Below are 24,240 nucleotides of genomic sequence, written 5' to 3'. Positions count from 1 at the left end.
AGTTCTTCAGTGAATATACGACGTAATTTTTAGATTAAACCACTACCTATTATATTAATAATAGCCATTTCGATTTAATTAATTATTAAAACACGTCGAGTATAACGTAGGTTTTAATTCAATCTTTTAAAGGTACTTACAATTTAATTATATTTCCTCCTAGTTCCGAACGTGTAAGTATAGTATAATACACGTTTTCCGCGGACTTCCTACACACACACATATATATGGTTTTACTTTATATTTTATACGTAGAACAGTATATTATAAAATAATGATATATAGTCTACTTGGTCGATGTCCTGTTCAAAAGTGTGCCGACACAAAATGGACAGTGTATTTTAAAATATAGCTGTAAACGCACAACTGATTTTATACGTATAGTTTAAAATATATTTTAAGTCACGATACATTTTGATTAAGTTTCAACTTATAATTCGTTTTCAAGTACTGTGCATAAATGATTGCACGTTGACTACAAAACAAACAGGTAGATAACTCATATGAGTGTTGTTGATAAGTATATAAATTGTATAAACGTTGTTTAGTTTTACTACGAATAAGTCGTAGTCATGTATAAGTTTTCCTATTAATGATTTTTGTTTACAGCTTTCGTGTTAAATGCAATCATATAAACATATTATACATGTGCACCTGATTGTCCACGATTTATTGGTGAGCGCGTATTTATTTTGTAATGTTGTTTGTGAGTTGTAACGAAAAGTTTTTGCGATCAACATTTTTACGAAATCTTAAAATCTGAAAACTTGGGTAATATCGAGCTGCTGATACGCGTATAAGTATAAGACATAAAAAAATAGCAGGAAAATATAAAAAAGCCTTTTTATGGAACTTAAAGTTGTACAATATGTTTTAAATGAAATTACTATATTGCGTCACATTATTTTGACGTTACCTTTATCGAAGTGATCTCTACACTATACCCACCTATTTGATCAGATAACGGCTAGATATATATAGTATTTTTGACTTTTGTGGTATTAAGTTTCAATTTGTAGTCCTGTTTGAAGCATGACGTTGTATTTAACAAATAATTGAAACCGTCTATAAACTTAAGTTTTTTGTAAAAACATACGTATTTTTTTTAAAACTTTTTAATTTAATAATATAAGATTACAAATATCCAACATCACAAATAAAAATCAAACATACACGCGTGATGTTTGATACTTTGATAGCTAATTTTTAAGACTTACAATTCACATTCTCTAGGGAAATGTATTAGGTACTGCATACGCGTTTTCAAAGTCCAATTAAATGTTGGTACATGACTTTTATTAATTTCTTTAAAACGAAATAGCACAGCACAACCATATACTGTAGTTATGATCCACAAAAATGTATTAAATAATTTTATTATTTTCCTGATAAATATTTTAGAATATTAAATAGGTAATTTTCATAATTACAAATTATATAGTGTATCTATTATAATAAAGTAATAATTAATTCCACCTGTGTATATGATAGTTCTTTATTATATTACGTAATAATGTGTTGTTTATGGTAAAAAATATTAGTAGTCACGGCAATGACAAAGCTGTGAGATCATTATTAAGTTTACCTAATTCTTTTATTTTTTTATTATTATTGATTATTTAAAATTAACGAAAACAAAAAAAAATGGCAGTGGACGTAGCGTATTTTTCAATATTTTCTTCACCACAAAGAAAAAATTTAATTATAAGTATGTTTTTAAAATTATGATTAAAAAAAAAATTATAAACTTAATTTCTATGGTAACGTAACGTAATTATATATTATTATCATGCATTTGTCGTTAAGTGAAACATTACAAAAAACCAGTGAACAAAAAATGTTGTATTCAGATTTTGCTGGTTTATTTTATTTTTGGTTACTATGGTAACGTATTATATTATTCATCAGTTTCTAAGAGAATTCTAGGGAAACCTAGAATCTGTAAGCAAAATTATAATTTTGAAAGTTATAACTAAAAATCCATCACAATTGCTAAGAAAAAAAAGTTGTATCCAAGACAAAAAACATATCTATATGACTATATTATGTATGTATATTGTATATTGTTGAGACAGTTTATAGTTTCAGCGAGTTAAAAAGATATTAAATTAAATCTTACTTATGAGAATTTAAACTTTTTATGCTATGACTCAAAATGTTAATATCAACCTAACCATACGTAGTCGTGATTAACCTATTCATCACAATATCAAAAATAAATTAAATAATTAACTAAAATAGTGTTTCTTACAAATTGTTTTAATGTTTTTATTTTGACTATATTATCACGGTATATTCATAATATATAGCACAATACAAATGTACTATTTTTACAAATTTTAGTATAGTTTAAATTTCAATACATCAGCGTCCAGTGACGTGCCGAGTTTAATTTACTGCAAAAATAAGTACTGGAGTAGAGTTGATTTTAAAACGTATGATTACTCGTTTTATATTTGGAGCAAAAGTAATAAAAACCAATAGAAGCGGTCTAAAATAAATTTAACAATCAATTTCGTTATTAATACAAATAATATCGTATCAGAAGAATGAAGGTATAATAACTAGTAAATAAAAATATAACTGCGCTTTTAAATTAATTACCTACTTTGTTTTATGTCTTTATACAGCAAGCCAATGTAAAATAGAATGAGGAATAAGATTATGAAACAAGAATAATTCTTGAAGACCGTGTAGTTTGTTTTCCAGTGGCTGCTTTTTATAATTTAATAGCCATTACGAAAGAAATTAAAACAATCCGTTGTCTGAAAAATGTATAAGACAAAACCGTTTTCGTCGCTTCCAATAATTATAATGCTTAATGTTCCAACAGATAACCATTGAACATTATGTAATTAAAATATTGTTCTGCATAAAAACAAATTAAATCCCACAAGTACTTAAATTTAAGAATATACAAAATAATAATGTTCGCCAACACCGGCCGACTTGCATTCAATTGTTTTTTTTTTTATTTTTTTTTTTTGGTTTCTCGGCGTTTATAAAATATATAATACGAATCAACGTTAAAAAAAAACTTTCATTTTTACAAATATCAATGATTATACTTTCCCCCCTTGCGATATACCAAGGACATCAGTTAGGTAGATCACGGAACTAGTGGCAGATGTGAATGATACGATAGGTCGAAGTTATCGCAGGGGCTGTTGCTTGTCGTTTTAAATTCGAAAGACGTTATTATTGGCCATCACATACCAAATATAGTCGTAACTCGAAAGCACAGTTGATTTTATAGTTAAGAACACGCCACCACACGCATCGCCCGTATAACTTATCCATGAAAATGGTTTTCTGCTGGACAAATTTTTGGAATCAGTATATTTATTATAGTAGTCAATGCATTTACATCCGCCATACATGTATAGAAGAAATGTATAAATACCATAGATTTTTTCCAAATTTTTTCGATAACAAAGAAAATCTAAATTATTCATTCGTACAGATTAGTCATTTTTTTTTTTTTGTTTTTCATATTTTTCATTATTAAAAATGATTGGGTATTTATATCGAAAAATAAAAACGTTACGACACAGTTAAAATTATCTTCTGTGTAGTGTGAACATTTGGTAAATCTACTGTAAAATATAATGTACTCATGAGTTTACCCCGAGCGAAACCGTTTTTCTATATAATCACATTATTATGCAACAACCATTGTTGGTACTGACATGAGATTACTTTTATAATACTTTGAATTAGTATTTAAACATATTTAAGATTAAATATTTTAATTTTTCTAGAAAATGACATTTAAATTTTCACTATTAAACTCCTTAAATAGTGAATTTATATTGTATACTCTGAAACATAAACGTTCAATCCGAGAAAAAATGTAAACAACCAAAGTCAACACTAAGAATTTGTTTCCATCTATTTCCATTATTTTATACCGATTCGTTTCATACTTGAATTCTATTATTATCCCGATAAGGTACCTCCTTTCTATTGGCAGTTCTAAATGCACTTTTAGCCAAAGGCATAATCTTTAACTATAAACACATTATATCCTCATCATAATCTGTTTCTACTATTATTATATAATATTATATTGTTCTAATTTTTTCATTACTATTAATTAATTTAAAATTGTGTGTATCATTGTTGTACTAAAATAAAAATTAATTAAAAATAAATTGTACCTATTTAAATTGTTATAAAATAAACACTTAAGATACATGAAATAAAAAGTTATTTAAATTATAAAGCTCGTGAAACTTGATTATGTATATTTTATTAATAACTCAGTGTTTTAGTATTAGAGTGTTTAAACATTTTAATACAATTTTATGAAGATGTGCCATTTAAATAAGTAGTTAAATCACTTTTATTACAATTTTATTATTTTAAAAGTTATTTTTATGAATAATGTATAGTAATCATTAGAGATAGGATTTCTATGCATTTGTATGCTTTTTTCGAAAGTCTAAATTGATTAATACTGTCAGACGACGTGTCTCCGATTTGACTTATTCTCGTTTAAATAGAATAATTATTTCTTTGCACATAATTGCATATTTAAATTTTTTAAATTTCATGAATTTTAAATGGTATTAATTTTGAATGTCTATAATTATTGGGTTATTTGTTGAATTTTCGTAAATATACTATCTAATCTTATCTTGGTTGGATGACCGATTTTTATCGGTAAGATAATAAGATTACCTATACATTTTTTTTTCACTAGTACGATATAAGTTGTTGTAAAGGTACGTACTTACATTTATATTTAATAATTTATTCGGTTTAAAACACAGAAATTTAGTCAATATAAATCCATTCTCCGTTTCAATCACCAGTTGTTCGTATTTTAAAATTTGAACGAACATAATCATACATATCATTGCAGTATGTATTATTCAATATAAAAATAAATAATAATTATAACAAATAATAATAAATTGCTAATTGATTTATAATTTTTGTATAAAAATTAGTTATTGTCATGTATAAGTAAAATAAAAATAGTTTTGTATTATTTTTGAATAAAATTAATGTTTTACAATTTTTCATTATATTTACATTGTATATATGTAAAGTATTATTTAGGGTAAGAGATTATTGATTTATTTAAATTTAGATGGTATTCAAAGGTCATTTTTAGAATATAGAATTTTGTAAATACTCAAAAATGTCTCCTGTAAAGCGGTCAATTATGGTCTTGTATTTATCTCATCACGGTAAGTTAATATTTTAAAACTCCAGCGAAATAATAAAAATTCATTCAATAAGCGTTCTTAAAGTCTTACCTTAGACGTATAGCACTATGTATATATATATATATATATATATATATATAACATAATATATTAATATATAAAGCGACTAGCAAGCCGCGAGGTACATAAATATAAGGTCATTGTGTTGAATTTTATTTACTATCATAGTTTAATGCATTTGATTTTGTAAAACCAAAAAAGAAAAACTATAAAAGCATATACATGGTGATTATTTTATCATGAACCACTCATTATTTCAAAAAGTACTCATGTTTTTGAAAATATTTTTTTACATTTTTCAAGTTGTTAAAAAAAAAATCAACGTTTTATTAAAAAAAAATATAATTTTTTAATAAAAACGTTGATTTTTTAACAACTTGAAACTATGTAAAAAAAATGTTTTCAAAAAAATAATACTTTTTGAAATAATAAGTGGTTTATGGTAAAAGAATCATCCTGTATATGCTTTTAGTTTTTCTTTTTTAGTCTTACAAAATCAAATGCATAAAACTAGGATAGTAAATAAAATTCAACACAATAACCTTATATTTACGTACCTTGCGGTTTGCTAGTCGCTTTATGTATTAATATATTATATTATATATTTATACATGGTGCTATACGTCTAAGGTAAGATTTTAAGAACGTTTATTCAATTACTTTTTATTATTTTGCTGGGGTTTTAAAGTATTAACTTATTGTGATGAGTTAAAATACATGATCATAATTGACCGTTTTACAGGAAAATTTTTTTGAGTATTTACAAAATTTTATATTCCAAAAATGACCTTTGAAAAATATTCTAAATTTAAATAAATTGAGAATTTTTTATCTACATATTATAGTATTCGTCTCGCAATTTTCTTTTTATTCTGTTTAGTACCTTTGTGGCTTTGTTTATTTAATTGTTTTGTTTTTTTGGGCGACTGGTAGTAATAATATTCTTTTGTAATGTTTTTCTCCGTGTTACAATGTTTCACAAGTTTGTCAGAGTAAATGTTCTCGAAAAGTCCAGTTTCTGCATTTGAATTAAGCGGGAAATCCACCGTAACTAAAAATACAATTAAAACAGAAATCTTAAAATGAGCATTATAAAAGAGTTAAATAAACAAGTGTTTTATTTTTTTTAATGAACATTTAGCTTTTGAACTATATTATTTAAAATTTACACATTCATATTGGCCGAGTAAAAACGTTTAGTATGCAATTAAATTGTACAAATTGATATGATATAATCATATCGTTCGTCAATAAACGATTTGATTATTGAACCGCACCTATATGTATCATTTGTTCTATACATATTATACGTGACATGTATTGCATATTAATATAGTAATTATAAATGTTTAAAACATGTATACCACGAATTCTAATATTGTGTATGATATGTACTATACTTACCTATTCCTAAACCAAAATAATTCGGTTACTATAATATAATATAATTTATAATAATTAACAGACCTTTGATAATATCTTTTAACAACATCGTAGCAATTCTTGCAATGATACTCGTAGTTGGATTCAAGCCAGGATTACTATTAATTTCTATTAACCATGGTTCAAAATGTTCTGTTAACATGAAATCTGCCCCGAACAATTGAAAACCAAACGTTTTCCTGTTGTCCTTCTTAAAAGACTTTATGATGATTGTCGATAATGTTTCACAGATTGTAGGATATATTGATGTATGCCATTTGTCGCCTTTCTTTATTGATATTAGATATTCTTTAAATTGTGTAAAGTCCCACATACATTCCTCTGGTACACCGGCTACTCTATATTTCCTATTGATTGATTGAACTCTGACATTGCTGAGATGAATCTCTTCTCCTAAATCTTGAACTGTAAACATCTTGGAACAAAATCGTACATATCCATCCCTGAAAAAAATTGTCATTCACATAAATTAATTGTAATGTTATAGACTATTTTATAATCATAGCACTACACGATTGCTCTACAATGATACAATTTATATAGGTACCGAAACCAAGAACCAATAACTATACAATTTTTCATTGGTTAAAATATGCCATTTTAGATTACTGGTAAATTGTTTAAATTTTGTTATATCAAATTTCATAGATACAAGCGACCATCCTAATACGCATTTAATTTAAATCAATATAACGTATACTATAGTTTCTTGCAGGCACTTAGCCGACAATAAGGGCTAATAGGGTGGTACTTTGAGGATAAACCTCTCACTACACAGATGTAAGTGTATACCCCAATGTTGAAAATAATATTCATAATTTACATTTTAATCAGCAAGAATAAATTTGACAATATTATGATAAAATTATTTATGTTGGAGCTATTATTATTATTATAAAAACATAAAAACGGTTTATGCATTTTGTTATTAATTTTAGTAATTTGATATCCAAATAATGTTAACAAAATGTGATGGCAAAGATCTCTGGGGTTTGTATTTTAAAAAAAAAAATGTTTATAATTTTCGGTTTTCAACTGAAACTTGTATCTACTAATAACGAATACGTAATAAATACAATTTACATCAAAAAGCATTTAACTATTTAATTATTCTATACGATCATAGAAGAATATTAATCACTTAAAAATATAATTTACTTGTACATCCATATTTGTATGGGGTTCGTGTTTGTAACTAAAAAGTATTGTCTCAGATCCACTTTGACTTTAAATATAAGCAATGGTCTTTCTAAAACAAATTTAATAAATTTAATTAATAGAATAATAATTTACAATTACATTAAAAATCTTCTAGTTTCAGGAGTGCCATCAATGGATGGGTTTCTCCGCCTGTCTATACATCAAGAGTCTTAAATCTTAATCATGTTAAATAATTATTATTTGTTATTCTAAATTTATATAATATACAATCTGTATATTATATATTTTTGAAAAAAAAAAATTCTGAGTGGCGCAATGCATTCAGTTAGTTTTATAATTGTGTGTTATTTTTATTTTACGAACTTTAAACACATACCAATTTAAAGTGATAGTAAGAAAACACAAACGGTGTACATTTATAGATTTATAATTAAACTTAAATTGTTTTAAAACCATTCATTATTGAATACTCAAGTACTTTTCAATAAAATAAAGATAAATAATAATCAATAATAAACGCTAAAGATATTTAGCCTATACTTCCTTCCTACAATTGAACCCATTTTTTAGTAAAAAGCCTATGAGTTCCACTCAGAATAATTTTTAAAAATATCGTTAATAAGTCTAGTTTTTTTCTTTCTTTTAAACTCTTTACCTATATATTTTTGTATAATGTATGATTTATTCAACTTGTTAGAATCTTCAATAGTTTTCAAAATATTATTGAAACGTCTCTCCAATGTTATTCCTATACCGGAACAACGATTAGACGGTTTTATAATCCACAGATTTGTATCGCCGTCGATGAAAAATTGTGGACAAAGTGTCTTAATTTTACGTTCCAAAGTGTCGAATCGCTCATAAATATCCTTAAATGCGATAATTATATTCAGTTGTCGATTAAAAACAACTCGAGGAAAATTGTTCAATTGTACCTATAATACTTACATTAATTTGAAACGAGTTGCAAACACAAATAGTAGCGGTTCTTTCCACAATTTCATAATACCAAACCATAAATTTGTTCCAGCCATCTTCTAATATCGTTGTAAACCATAGCATATCGCTTTCTTCTTCAGTTTGATAAGCGTGCACGAATTCCCAGCAACGCTGTTCAATGAAGTCGATCATCTCGTATGGAATCTAGTAGAATGTTTGTTATATTTTATAATTTATTTCCTCTGTTTTCGGTGAAATATAATATTATTGTTATTATTTTCTCCGATTTATATAGACACATTCACCAAGAGACAAGCATAACCTCCCTCATTTTTTCCTTTGATAATGAATTTTTCATACTATATTTTTGAGTTATTTTTCTTAACTATTTTGTGTGTGTCTATTTATATTTATATATTTTTTTTTTTGGATTAAATTGCCTAATTTTTGTGTACATTTTAATTTGTTTTACAAGTTTTTGTTTATTTTATACGATGTAATCGAATGAAACATAAAAGCAAACATGTTGCAACATCAAACCGACAAAGTAGTACATATTTGTACTTAAATGTAGTTTTGTGTATAACACAAGTTTTCAGTTTTAGTTCTTTAATAATATTTTAGCTTAAAGAAATATTTTGTCAATTTGACAATTTGTGTTATAACACAATCGATTTTTAATAAAGTTATATTATAGTTATTAGTAAATATTTAGATATATTTATATATTTATTATAAAGGGTCATTTAAAGGACTTTTAAAACAATTTTCTGAAAAATATTATAATTTAAAAATAACAAAAAAAGGATTAAAAAACCTTCATTTAAAATAACAATGTGCTAGAGAAATTCGCATTATTGTGGAAACATTTTTAATAAATAAATAAATGAAATGTAGAATATATTTTTTTTTCAATTCAAATAATAAAAATCATTAAAATATATTTTTATAAAATGGGATAGGTATACCAATATAACAATTATTCGAGTTTAATTTATAAATATAATATTATAATTAAAACCATCGAACCCCTTCAATCTACTAAAAAAAAAAAAAAAAAATCAATTCAAATAATAAAAGTATTAGGTACCGATAAGTTGTTTTTTTTTTAAATATATATTTTGTAAAATATTAAAATATCTAGGTCCTGTACAAATGTTATATTGTAAACAAAACTTACGAATTATGTAACTTGTAAATTAATAATGTATAACCGTAATACATTTATGAATAAATTTAAAAATAAGAAATCGAATTTAGTTTATACTTTAAGTGTGTTGATTATAGAATTTAATTTATTTTTAAATATAATATGCGACATTTGAATTTAATATTTACGATATAATAGCATATTATGTGCAGTAATGTGATATGACTTGATACACGATATAAAAAAGTAACACCTAAACCCAATGGCGACACTTTATTAATTGTTTAGATTTAAATTATTACATTAAAAATATTAATTTAATATATTTTTAAAACGTAATAGATAAAAACTATAATTTTGTTTTTAATATATACTATATATATTGAAATTGTTATATGTATATTGTTTAATATATATAATATATATTATCACAATGATGTTATAACTCTATGAAATTTATTGATTTATTTCAGATGTGCTGAATACTCTAGTAAATTATATAGCCATATGAATAATGTATCGATTTTGTATACTATAAGGGAACTGAATAGGTATCCTCTTTAGTTTTTATCATCTCTAAGTTTACTTTTAGCCGATTTCCAGTTGACTACCGATTACATTAACAACTGAGTAATAAATAACTTTTTGATTAGCTATAATATAGTAACATTATTATTGATTTTGTTTTTATTTATTCATGTTGTAGTTTTTTTTCTTGTTAATTTTTTGTAGTGTATATTAAGTATAAATAAAAATTATATTTAGTGACATAAATCTATAAAGCATTTATTTTATTATTTTGTTCGTGCGAATTTGTATTTATTTTATTCTTATACTTTCTCATTGGAATCGAATTGTCTATTCATCCAAACGCAAAATTAATTCTGTTATAATATTTGGTATAAAAAAAAAATGATATAATCATCATGTTTTTCTTCTTCAATAACGTTGTTATTCAAAATCTGTTTTTTGAAAATTTAAAAAAAAAAATTAAAGATCATATTTTTGCATTTTTGAAATTTATTATACTATTTAAAAAGTATCCTATGGATTTAAAATCTTCTGTTTTTTAAATTAAAACCTCCTTAAGTACATAATAATTGACTTGGAATGTGTAGAAGCTATGGTAATTTACAAATTTTAGTTATTTATATTAATCTATCAATATTTATAGTTTATAAAAATGATGAACATAATAAATACAAGATTCGATATACTTATATTTTATTACATATTCAATTAACTATTCAATAGTTAAGTAAAACTATTTTTAAGGTATATTATTCTTAATATTATAAACATTTTATTAAATGAAAAACTATTCGTTCAAAATTTGAATTACGTATTGACATAAAAGTTTTGTAAAGTTAAATAAAGAAAATTATCCAATAAATAATTTACGGTAAAAAGGGGATGGCGATGGTCTCATTTAAAAAATAAAAATTTGTATAACACCCAATTATTATGAAAAATTTCAAATTATTTGAAAATATAGTTCTAATTATATTAAAAAATTCAAAAAATTCAAATTTATTATTAAATGAAAACGTGGAGGTTAGCATGCTTGATTAATCACCCTATATATATAAAAAATGGATGTTAAGGTGGACACGTGGACAAATTATCGTTATTGATAATCATTAAAAATCAGTTGAGTGTTGAAACACGTAAATAACTCGTACAGGCACTCAGGAAATAAATATTAGTTCTAAATCTAATAAAAATTATGTTACATAATTTATTCTAACTTACAGTTCCGTTTTCACTAAACATGGTATTTTGAGAATTTTTTGAACTAAGGATGTTCTTCAAGGAACCAAACAGAGCTGTTAATCTAAAATCTTTTATAAAAAAATCCATAGTCCTTGTATCTGAAATATTGTAGGTCCTTGGAAATTTTACATTAACTTTTTTTGATATCGTTTTCACTGTTCCAGCCAATCCAATCTGTTATGTGTAACAATACAAATTTATTAGCTAAGTACAGTTATATTTTATCGTTGTACTATTAATAATTCGCAAAAGTACTTTGGTGCAAAAACTCAAATTATTCAATTGACTAAATATTGTTATGTCATTAATTTTATTCCAATTAACATCAAATCGGTTTGTGGTAAAAATGTAATTGGGGCTAACGTCTTTGACTATCGACCACAAACATGAGTTTTCTTTATTTTCAATAAATAAGGATTCCGATGTTGAAGTTAACGAAGGCGGTGACTGGACGTTACACATTGAACGATTGTCTAAGCGCATACACACAATTATTAATTAAATAATTTTTACCGTTAGAAAACAACGGAAATTTATCGATTAGATATACTGCTAGACTAATACGGTGTTATTTATTATAATATATTTATAAATTATAGTTAAATTCAATGTAATTGTCGTACTATTTATCATATTGAAATAATAGAACAGTGATTCCGGTGTCGGGCAGTTCCGCTTTCTTTGGGTAAATCCATATGATCAAAGTTTTATAATGTGTGTATCTAGGTATTGTTTTAGGTAGGCTTTTGTTAGATCGTTAAAAAAAAATGTTGTCTTTTTTATTGAAAGACTATTGATATTTTAATTGAATAAATAAAAATAATTATGGCCAAATATGATCCTGTAAGAGGAAAATTTATTTCTGTTTTCGTTCAAAAATTTATTTATTTATTGTGAATTGGTTTAGCAATATATTGATGTTTAAAATTGAAAAACTATTGCATGGATTATGCATTACTGCTCGACTGTACTTCAATTAGTTGAAAATTAAAACGTTATAATATTTGAATAATTTATATAATATGATAAATAATATTTGTATTTAAGATATATTTTAACTCATTAAAAAAAAAAAAAAACAAATATATTATTGTTTCTATACATATTTTAATAATAAAGATAATTTTAGTAATTAAAATATATTTTACTTGTTAAAGCCAATGTAGAAAATAAATACTCATAATTCAGTGGTTTGAAATCTGGATTTCTTTTTTCTACCCACCCTCTTTTCTTGAGCTCCTCTGATATTATTGGATAATATCCGTTTATTGAAAATATTCTTTTGGCCTATTATATTTTAAATTTATTATTAAGTTAATAACCTTAACTTTAATAAATCCATTATTAATGCTAAAATTATTCTTCAATAGAAAATTAAAACAAAAATATAATTACTCGATAACATTAAAAAAAAAAAAATTTAAATCAATTAATAAGTTTTAATATAATTTACACGTCATCATCATTTTATATTTACATAATAGAATATTTTTAAATTATTGGCGCATTTTTTTTTAAGTTTTAAGTTCATAAATTACATTGCAGATTGACAGCAAATATTTATGATTAAGATTAAGATTAAGATTCAAACAATAAAACAATTAATATGTAGCATAAATAAGTAAACCTAAATAAGTAGGCACAATATAATAATACCTGTTAATTATATAAAAATAACATTAATAAATAATAATCCAAAATCAACGAAGTTCATATTAGTCATATTTGTATAAGTAATGATTGTTATATAGTACTAGATAAGTATAGAATGTGGCAACTAGGAAAGTTTACAATCGATTTACCACCCTTGTAGTTCAAATACCTTGAAGCCAGACTGATAAGAAAAGTTTGTTGGTCCACTTAGGAAATAATCTGTAACGTTTTATCGTAACAAATAGCGATTAAAGTTTTTGTGTCTTTAATTTTAAACGATTTGACGAAGTCAAATAAATTAATGATGTACGATGAAACAAGTTTGTATAAAATTGTATGATGTTAAAAAAGTTAATATCCTATATTAATATGATAAGGACACAACCAAGAAAATGTACATTCTACGACTTTTTAACTCCCTTCTTTATCAGTATCATGAAAACATGACTTATGAATTATAATTAATGTTCCATTGCCTTATAAAATTAAAACTGTAAATACTAAACACATTTAAACAGAGAATAGGTTACAGAGCGGTTTTATTATATAAAAACAATCAGCCAAAATGTATGATAAATTTGATTATAATTTTTTCATTAATAATTATGGACACATTTTACTAGCCTTACTTTATCTATTTACTTATACATTTTTATATTCATATATTTATAACTATTATTCTATAAACTGTTAAGAACCATTAATTGTAATTATTTTGATTAACTCAATAGTAAACACATTAAATGTAAATACTAAATAGTTTTACAAACATTATAATATATTTTAAAGTCATTTAAGTTTCTATCGGTATTGTTTTACGAATACAATAACCCGTCATTGCATTTTAATATTATATGTGTATTATAAAAATATATATGAGGTGAGCGAAACAACAAAATGTCAGGTATATGTATTTAAGTCCATACATAAAATATCTGATCTCTACATCTCGTCTCAAATTCTTATAATTTATAATATTATTATAAAAAAAAGTTCATTATATATTTTTTTAAATTACCACCTGGGTCATACCATAATTCATAAAGTAATCGTGCAACTTTTAAATCTTTTTATATGATAACTTAATTTGAAATTATATCCAAATATACTATACATTCGTATTCCTATACTATATGTAGATATAATGGTGCATTGGATTACCTATACAATAATAGTTTGTTTCGACTTAATTACTAAGTCGAGCAATATTTTTATTTGTATTTATAATCATAATTATATACAATATGATTAAATAAAACAAAAATTAATTAATTTTAACTGGTTATAGATATATGTATGATTTTAACGTATAATATTTTAAATTAATTACGAAGTTCTTTAACTGGTTGTTATAAAATTAATTAATTAAGTTAGATTAAAAAATATTAACTTTTCAACTAGTTAAATCATATTATCTACTTATATACCTACTAAAAAATATCTTCAAATAATTTATACTTTATAAAATGGCATCGTTACAACCTAAACATATCGTTACATCGGCAATACAATTAATATGTACCAGACACACGCGTTAGCTGAATGTTCATTTGGTTGTAACGGATCGTGTGTGATAAACTATAAAGTTAAAAGAATTAAATTGGAAATAGATAAATCTAAGGACCAGGATAGTGCACAAAGAACGGTGAGATACATCCGAATAACTCCTATCATAACTAACGAACCAAATCATGTGTTTTACTATTGCAAATTGCAATTGATCACTTCTCCAACCGACTTACGTGATTCTACTACTCATACATTTCAAAATGCTTTCTCCGTTGAACGCATGTTTATAGATTCAACACACATATATAGATATGAAATGCAATTAAATTATAAAACACAGATAGGTTTAATTGTCACCGTTTTTTTTTTAATTGTACCATCGCATGCGTATTAAAATAAATGTTTGAATTATACTATAATAATGATTTACAACAGTATTCTATGTATACTTCAAATCCATTAGTAGTAGACACTACGTACAAATATAAAACAGACATAATATTATTAAGTTCATTTTAGGATATATTTATATTAAAATTTCTATTACTATTAATTATACTGTAGTCTGTACGTTGAACTATAAAATAAATTAATGTTATTAAAAATGAAATTGAATTTTAAAATTTCATTTACAATATAATAATGTACGTTAAGTTTCAATAGTACCTACGAATATTATAGTTTTAAATTACAACAAAATAACTAAGTGTTGACCTATATTTTTAGTTTTTTTAGTTTCTGTATGTAATACTTATAAACTTAAAAGTGCTAATATGATCATGCGTGTGGATAAAATTGTATAAATAACACTGTTTGTAAGTTATTAAATATTATATGTTTTCATATAGAAAAATTAAATAATTAAACTTATTATATATTATTATCATAATATTTGTATTGTTATGCAGTGTTATTCATAGAAATGAATTAAAAAAAAACTAACAAAATTAAAAACAAAAAAATGTCTAGAATTAGCAGTAAAAGAGTCAAAATAATTTAAAAATTAGAAAACCCTTAAATAAACATTGTGAAAATTTTTAAGTATCTACAATTATTCGTTTTTGACTTACAAAAAAAAGATTTTGTCGAAAACAAAGTTTTTTTTATTTATTTATCTGCATAAAAATTCGTATTATCCATAATTTTTCTTTTTTGATTATTTTAAAAATTACTGGAAATATTTAACTTAACTTTAACCTCCCACAAGTATCGATTGGATCAAACCTCAAGATTAAAGATCGAAGCATTGTTTCTACTATCAAACGCGTACAAATACATAAATAAAATAAAACACATTATTAGGAAATCAATACATTCATAGTACCGCTTAGAATCCGAAATTGATATTAATTATAGCCATGTAGGCCTAGGTAATAGGTACGTTATATTTAAGTGTGTGATGAAATTAATAGTAAATGTTTTATTTATAAGATCCATATACTAATGTCCGATAACGAGATTTCTATTGTCCCAATTACCTAAAACACACCAATAACTAAAATGGAATACAAAAGTTTACTTGTATTAAAAATGTAATAAATAATATAAGAGGGCATTAATAATCTTATAATTTATAATTTGTACATGAATTCAACGTTGTTCACAATATTTATACTTGAACGATAAAACTAAAGTTATTTATACAAATATAATAATTATTTTATTTCCTATAATATAAAAAAAACGGTCAAAACTACAACATAACATGTCATTTAGGCTTAGGATAATATTACTGTTGTATACAATATTTATGCTTAAAATAAAAAAAAAATAATGGTACCTCTACATTTTGTAAAGAATTTACATGAAATATATAAAATCCTCATTGTGTTACATACCAAATGTTGATTGTAGTTTAATTTAAGAGCACAATAAAATGGCGTACCTTTTATATAATTAGGAGTAGGTAGGTATGTTATAAACATAAAAAATATAGTTATCATATCATTATTTTAGCATGTATTGTGATACTGTATAATATAAAGTGTGAAACTTTAAAAATAGTAATGAATTCGAATCATGAAAAAAAAAGAAAGTATTTCCAATAATGTTAATACTTTCATACCTATAACAACATAATCCTGTACACTTTTTGTAAATTTGTAGAGCTTTCTTCTGCTCTATTCATTTGTATAAGTCAAATAGATAATTAATTACAAAAGAAAATAGAAATTAAAATTATCCGGAAATATGACAATGGATAAATTAAGGTAATCATTGTGAACCTGAGTGTTAATTATAATAAGAATGATTTTTTTGATGTTTATACTTTTATAATTTATACTCGAGTGAAATTCTAAATAGTTGTTTTTAAATTGTTTAACAAACAGTTGGTAAATGGCATATCGTATTAAAAGTTAACATACTTATTAGTTATTTAATATATTTTTGTATTAGTCGTAGAATATAATATTTCAAATTAATTAATTTCTCAACTGTTTTGTTTAAAACTTTAACTATTGAAATAATTTTCATTGAATTTTTATATTTCGTTAATATTAATTTACTCGGATTGGATTAATATTAAAATGTTTTATATTATCTTGTATTATATTTCTTTAAACTTCTAATATTAGTTGTTTGGTTCATTTAAGATTTATATGATATAAATATGTAATTTTAATAAGAAATATAGTTTGAATAATAACAAATCCCTAAAAAAATATCGATTTGGTTTTATGTGGTTATTAGTCATTGATAATGGGCAGCCACGTATACTGGGGGAAGGGGTTCAACCCTCGACATTTTTTTTTATACGTGACTGATAATGGGGATTGAGAATTTTATCGATTTTTATCCACACAAATTTCCTGATTACAATAATACAAAATTATAGAATTCTGTGAAATAAATTTTTATCAAAACAACTAAGATAAAAAGTATAGACAGAAATATACAAAATATTGGCGTAATTAACTGCCTGGACGAGTTTCGTGGATAATGGTAAACGATTATTTATCAACGTATAGGATAATATTCGTCACTAGACGTATGCAATATTATTATCGACGGTAAAGAGTTTATAGAAAAAAAAAAAAATTACTAACATTGCTAACTAATACTAACTATATACCCAAAGATTATGATCTTTTTGACTTGAGTATGTTATATATTTATGCGTGGTACGGTTAACTCATCGAATTCTTTTTATAATATTCTATACCAGGGTTGGGCAACTGAAAGTCATTAAAGGACCAATTTTTGGAAAATTAAAATTTATCAGGCTAGAATATAGAGAGCAAGAAAAAAAGTTCATTCAAAATTTGAATTTTAATTTAGCATAGACGTGGCATAGAGTATAAACGATTGACTTTGAAATTGTATAATGCAATTTGAAAATGTAGCGCGGACCAGATAAAAAAGGTTCGCGGACCGCCAGTTGCCCAACCCTGCTCTATACGATTACATAAATGTTGTCATTAATGAGTTGTCGTCTACATAAGAGTATCTATAGAGAAGTGTGTATAGCAAAAAAAAAACAATGATGAAATGGTAAAAATTAGGCAATGTGACAGTGTTAAAATGATACATTGACCCCGGAAAAATTTAAGGGATGGGTAGAAGTGTCTTACTTGCGGTATATTGTATACAGCCGTATTTAACCGTGGCCGACCGCATATCGTATATCAAAAAGGGGGTTTCCGTTTTCCGCTAAAGTGATACTCATCTGTTATCACCGTGTCCGTTTTCCGCCGAGGTTATTATCGTCCAATTTCCGCCAAAAACAATTAATAAAGGTACCTATTATTTTAGTTATTTTTTTTTTTTTTTTTTGAAAACCCCTTATTGTATCCTTTATTATTATTATTATTTTTATTTCTTCATAACGTAAATATGTTATTTGTAATATTTAATATGGTATATAATTACTGTTTATACTATTTTTTAAAGAGTTTAAAGAATGATTTTAACTTTTACACAAAAATATGTCATACTCAATGGCGTATTTACAACTTATTTGGGGAAGGGGAGGGTGAAATGTTGATTACATTATATATTTGTATGTATATAAATATAGTCAAATTATAAAATGAAATCAAAATTTCTGTTGTTATTTGCTAAATCATCAATACCCGGAGATGGGTGAAAACCCCTAGCACCCCCCCTACATATGATTATTTCAGTATACGTGGTCGTGGTGGAGTGATGAGTATGTGAAGCGCCTATATCCTAAATTCCTAATCATTTTGATTTGATGGGTTTAGGTTTAGTGCGGTTCTCGAAAAACATCTAAAATAATGCATTTATTTTTTCTACGGAAAACGGACACGGCTGAGGACCACTTTTACGCCAGTCGGAATATTCCGTCACCCCCACGACATAAGTCGACTATAATAATGTCACGATGATATACGTTTAGAGAATTCGACAGGTTTCGCTGGAATCGCATTTAAACACGACGCACAATACGTATTCCAGATGCACCCTGTTTACAGCCGGCTGTATAATATAACGACGTAGGCACATAACATTGTATCGATTATTAGGTAGATACCTGTATCGCGTCCGTCGCCCGTTTTACCAACGTCTCGGGCACGTACTTTCCAAGTTTTGGCGCCGCAAAAGTCGTAGACCGTACCACGGCATCATCGCGTAAACTATTTTTCAGATGTGATAGGCATTCTTTCGACAAACTCTCGCGCAACAACTTCATGTAATTTTCAACAGTCCACGTGAATTTGTTGGCTTTGAGTGGTGGATCGTCCTCGCCGACCAATGACTTACCCGCCGTATTTGCCGGGGCGACGACTGTAACCTTCCGAGGCTTACGAGCATTTTTGTCGGTGGTCTTTAGTGACGATGATTTTTCTACGCGTTTAAAGGCCGCAAATCTTATCCCCTTGTCCGCCATTTTGTCACCGGCGATTCCCGCAGCGGACACGGTTCTTTTGGTCGACCTCGCCGCGACGATCTTGGTCTTGAACCCGCCACCAGTGCCGTAGCCAGACTGCATCGTGGTATTGATATTATTACGGTTTATATGGTTTTGCATTTAAGTGTATTTGTGTATATGTGTATTCGATGAGTTTATGAGAATTTTTCTCTTTCAGCAATTTACTGTGTTATATTGTTTTGAATTAAAAAACTATGTATTTATTATGATTTATGTTACTCTGACAATACGTTTCTATTGAATGAATATTAAATATTATAAAATATACGAATCGTGTATATATATTTATATAAATATAGATAGGTATATCTATCGTATAAGCGTTTAACGCTTGGCTAATACGTTTAATTCATATTACATAATAAAGGCTGGACCGGGTAATTGATTTTGAGATGGTTGCATTAATTTTTTCAAAACGTTATTTAGCATACAGGCCATAGGTACTAAAACAGAATGTAATACTTATATTATATAAAAGTTAATAAATAATAATTTGAAATTAAATTGAAATTTCTACATGTAATACAAATATATAGATTTTGATGTTTTTCGTTTAAGCTTTGAACAATACGATAGTAGCAGAAAGTATCTTATAAGTAATAAGATACATGATATATTTTAAAAGCAGTTAGGATAATTTTGATACCTTTTAAATTAACTAGAAATTAACACGTGCAGAGGTGGTTGCATAAAAAAGTAACTTGTCAAATTAAAAGTTACTCATAAAAATAAGTAACTCCTTATGAGTGTACATAATTGAAATTTAATCAACCTCTTAATTTAATTGTAAACTCGTTAATTCTGTGCTTTGAATGTATTATATTTTAATATGTGGGTTGATATATAAAGGATATTGAGTAATATATATTTCAGACCGATAACCTTATTTTAAGTTGATGTGTATTTAGTAAATGAAATGTTTATACTATTGACTTATCTGTTTAATATTTCTAAATTCCCAATATATGATAATTACGTCTAATATTTATACTTGCAAAATCTAAATGTCTTAATTTTCCATTTATTGTTACAAAATATAATATATTCAATTAATAAATATTATTTTTATCATTCAAAAATATATAGAGATATAAGGAATTCTGAAAAAAATAGACGAGAAAGAAAAAAGTGGAAAAAAATATAGAAAATGAAAATTGTAATATATAAAAGTCATTTCAATCGTAAATATATTGAATACTTTTAAAAATTATGTCAGATAAAATAGTTCATGGAATTTCCATACTTAACTCTTATAAAAAATACGGGAAAATATAAAATACGTTTGATACTTTCTTGTTTTAACGAATTTTATGAACTATAAAAAAACTCGTTAAGCTTAATTCAACAGTTAAAATGACTTACATTTTTTTTTTTAAAAAGGATATCAATAAAATATCATAAATAAAATCAAAAGATATAATATCTAATAGAAGAGTAGATATCTTTATACTACCTAAATTAACTTTGTAATAACTAACACAATTTTGCAAGGTATTATATAGCTTATAATTCATCTACAAAATGTCAAATAGAGTACAATTACTACATTTTTATTAATATAATATTTAAATTTAAGATTTTATGTTAGATAAAGGTAGATAATTTGAAAAATAATAATTAAATAAAAATGAATAAGAATTTATCTAAATTTTCTAAAATTGTAAACTATATACAGTTTTTAGTGTTTTCGATTCATATTTATTTTTTACTACTTTGTGGATAGCTAGTGGTAAAAATTCGTAAAAATATCGCGTGACATATTTTTATTTTATTGAGAATTGTATTCAAATTACAAATTGCAAAAGTTTTATTATTTTTCTTAAAAAAAAAAAAAACAAATAATTCAATCAAATATTAACTTACTGCAGGATTGATTTGCATGAATTTATTATTTGCTGGTTAAAATTAAAACAAAGTTATGCATTTTAATTATAAGGACTAGCATTTTGATGAATGCTTAAGCTTGTATATTATAAATATTATAGTTAAAAAGCAAACATTATTTGCACAGTTCTCATTACATTCCAAAACAAATATCGGAACCAACGCTAATTTTGGTTCTCGCTTATAATCCATACAAATTAATGTATTATATTCAATGGAACGTATAATGTAATGTAATATTTCTTATTTGTGAAGACTAAACGCAAAGTCAAAATGAATAAGACTACCACTGCGAAACAATGCTGTAGTGTTTAGAATTGTTTTTTATCGTGCAATGACAACAAATTGCTAACAAATTAAATATATGATATACGTGGTTACCCAAGGGGCATGCACGTGTAAACTAGACACAGTTCCGGTTTACTTTGTTTTAATTTCGGTTTTTCCTGTTAAAATGGATCAAAATGACAAAATCTCGGACATGTCTTTAGTTGTGGTTATTTGTCTCGGATCTTTTTTTTTTTTATCCCTCGTTAAATTTGCTAATAAAAATCGAGTTATCATTTTTCCACCTCCCCAAAGGTTAAAGATAAAAATTGGTTGTTTTATTTCTCGTCGGTCCCGATTTATCTGGATTCCACACACGTAGTTTATAGTGTTGGTGAAATTGTGAAAATAACAAAACACAACTGGTGTTTGGTTTCTACGTGTGAAATGCGCTACAATTAAATTACACACGGAAAATCACGGGCGGACCCCGTCGTCCGACCCCCGTTCTCAAAGGTCTGTGCAAATAGCGTTTCCGTGTAATTTGTGATTTTTAAAGGTGAACTAAAAAAACAACGTCGGGCAGGAATAAAATATTTACGTTAAAATACATTTATGTATCAAACGCGAATTGCATATACAATTAAAGTAGAGGATTGCGTCTAATAAAATACTGTGTATAAACGACGCACACACACATGACACACACACACACACACACATTCCACTCTCTGATTTCGTTTACAAATATAAAACACATTAAAAGTGTAATTCAGACTGTATAGTACAGTCGTCAACGATTAAATAATATACACTGCATTCGATTTCATTTTTGATGAACGCTCTCCGACGTGATGCGTCCATACTATCCATACAGTATGTCCATACAATACAACTGCCAATATTAACACTGTGCCGCAAAAGAGCGCGTGGCAGTGTGTATTGTCGCGCGTTGACTTCGAGCGCGTGTAAATATAATATACACACAAAATAACTCCCACAATGGCGGTGGTTGATTATAATCGTTGTAAAAAATCGAAAACAACGCGGAAAAAAAACAGTTTATTTATTTTACATTCGTCATCGGAGGGTGTATTCATAATTATTTATTTACGCGGAGCTCCGACAGTCACTTTATGCATAATCACCGTACACGCGTATACAACCGTCTGCGGTGCGTTGAGCTTCCCGGTAACAAAATACACAGAAATAAAAGTAAAATAATACACACATAAGATGAAGATCAGGCGCGAACGCGGGGGGTGGGTGTTTAAACCCCCTCCGAAATATCGGGGACAAAAAATAAACTACCTGGCCTAAAAAATGAATAGTACGATGTTTTTGTACGTTTTTCAACTCCCCCCTCCCCACCCGAATATTTTCCTGCGTTCGCGCCTGATGAAGATAATAATGATAATATCTTTCATCTACAAGGGTTTGTATTATTAATTTTTAAATCGATACAAAATATATACAAATATAATAATATTTCAAACGGTTTTAATATTTTAATGACTCGCGTACGAAATATTATAATTTAATTTCTTGGATTTAATTACGATAATAAATAAACCAGAAAATGATTTTATTCAGTCATAATTTTTTAAATGATTCCTTTAATAGTATAATCCACATCGTACATATAATAATATGATGTATATAGTGTTTGTGCATAATGCACGTCTTGGGAAATAAATATCCATCTTTATCAATGATAAATAATGATAATTTTACTATACAAAGTATTACAATATATTGTGCATCTTAGATGATGATCGTCAGATAGCCGTATCCTCGTTTATCATACGGCTTTACGAGATAAAAAAAAAAAAAAAAAAAAAGTAATAGTTAGACACTTTTAAACACTGCTGCTGCTTCTCTTTTTTGCGCATTACGTAATATTATCATAATGCGAAGCGTTCGCTGTTCACCTCTAATTATAGTCTTATTATTATGTACTATCTAAAATTGCCGAGATCTTTTTAACTAATGTCGTTATTGTAGCTGTCTAAATATCCGTGGCTAACATCGATGTCGATTGTTGTTTCAGCGTCTTTCATCAATAACCTAAAACTGTTGAACGTCCGAATAGCCAACCATACGGTATCAGGCAGTAGTACAATACTAGAATGCACGTACGACCTGGAAGGAGAACATTTATACTCGGTAAAATGGTACAAGAACGGCGACGAGTTCTTCAGATATCTGCCCAAAAGCAAACCGAGTATACAAGTTTTCGAAAAATCGGGCATTTATATCGACGTGAGTAATCAAATTACAGTACATAATAAAATGATTATAAATACACATGTAATATTATTATTATGCAT

The 24,240-nt window shown here is 26.0% G+C and overlaps 1 protein-coding gene across 1 annotated transcript; it reads right to left on the bottom strand.

The window, feature by feature from the left end:
* Nucleotides 1–1,897: 1,897 nt before the first annotated feature.
* Nucleotides 1,898–19,819, bottom strand: LOC113548042 (tubulin glycylase 3A-like). The gene is made up of 10 exons (XM_026948697.1): nt 19,361–19,819; nt 12,852–12,990; nt 11,959–12,176; nt 11,683–11,877; nt 8,790–8,984; nt 8,497–8,710; nt 7,839–7,929; nt 6,705–7,123; nt 6,121–6,288; nt 1,898–1,932 (listed from the first exon to the last, which is right to left on the bottom strand). The coding sequence occupies exons 1-10, from the start codon at nt 19,817–19,819 to the stop codon at nt 1,898–1,900; spliced, it is 2,133 nt and encodes a 710-aa protein (XP_026804498.1).
* Between the last annotated feature and the right edge of the window lie 4,421 nt (nt 19,820–24,240).

This window comes from Rhopalosiphum maidis, chromosome 4 (assembly GCF_003676215.2).
Source record: "Rhopalosiphum maidis isolate BTI-1 chromosome 4, ASM367621v3, whole genome shotgun sequence".
In the NCBI taxonomy this organism is placed as follows: domain Eukaryota; kingdom Metazoa; phylum Arthropoda; class Insecta; order Hemiptera; family Aphididae; genus Rhopalosiphum; species Rhopalosiphum maidis.
The sequence above is the reverse complement of the archived record's forward strand: the minus strand, read 5'-3'. Positions and strand labels throughout refer to the sequence as shown.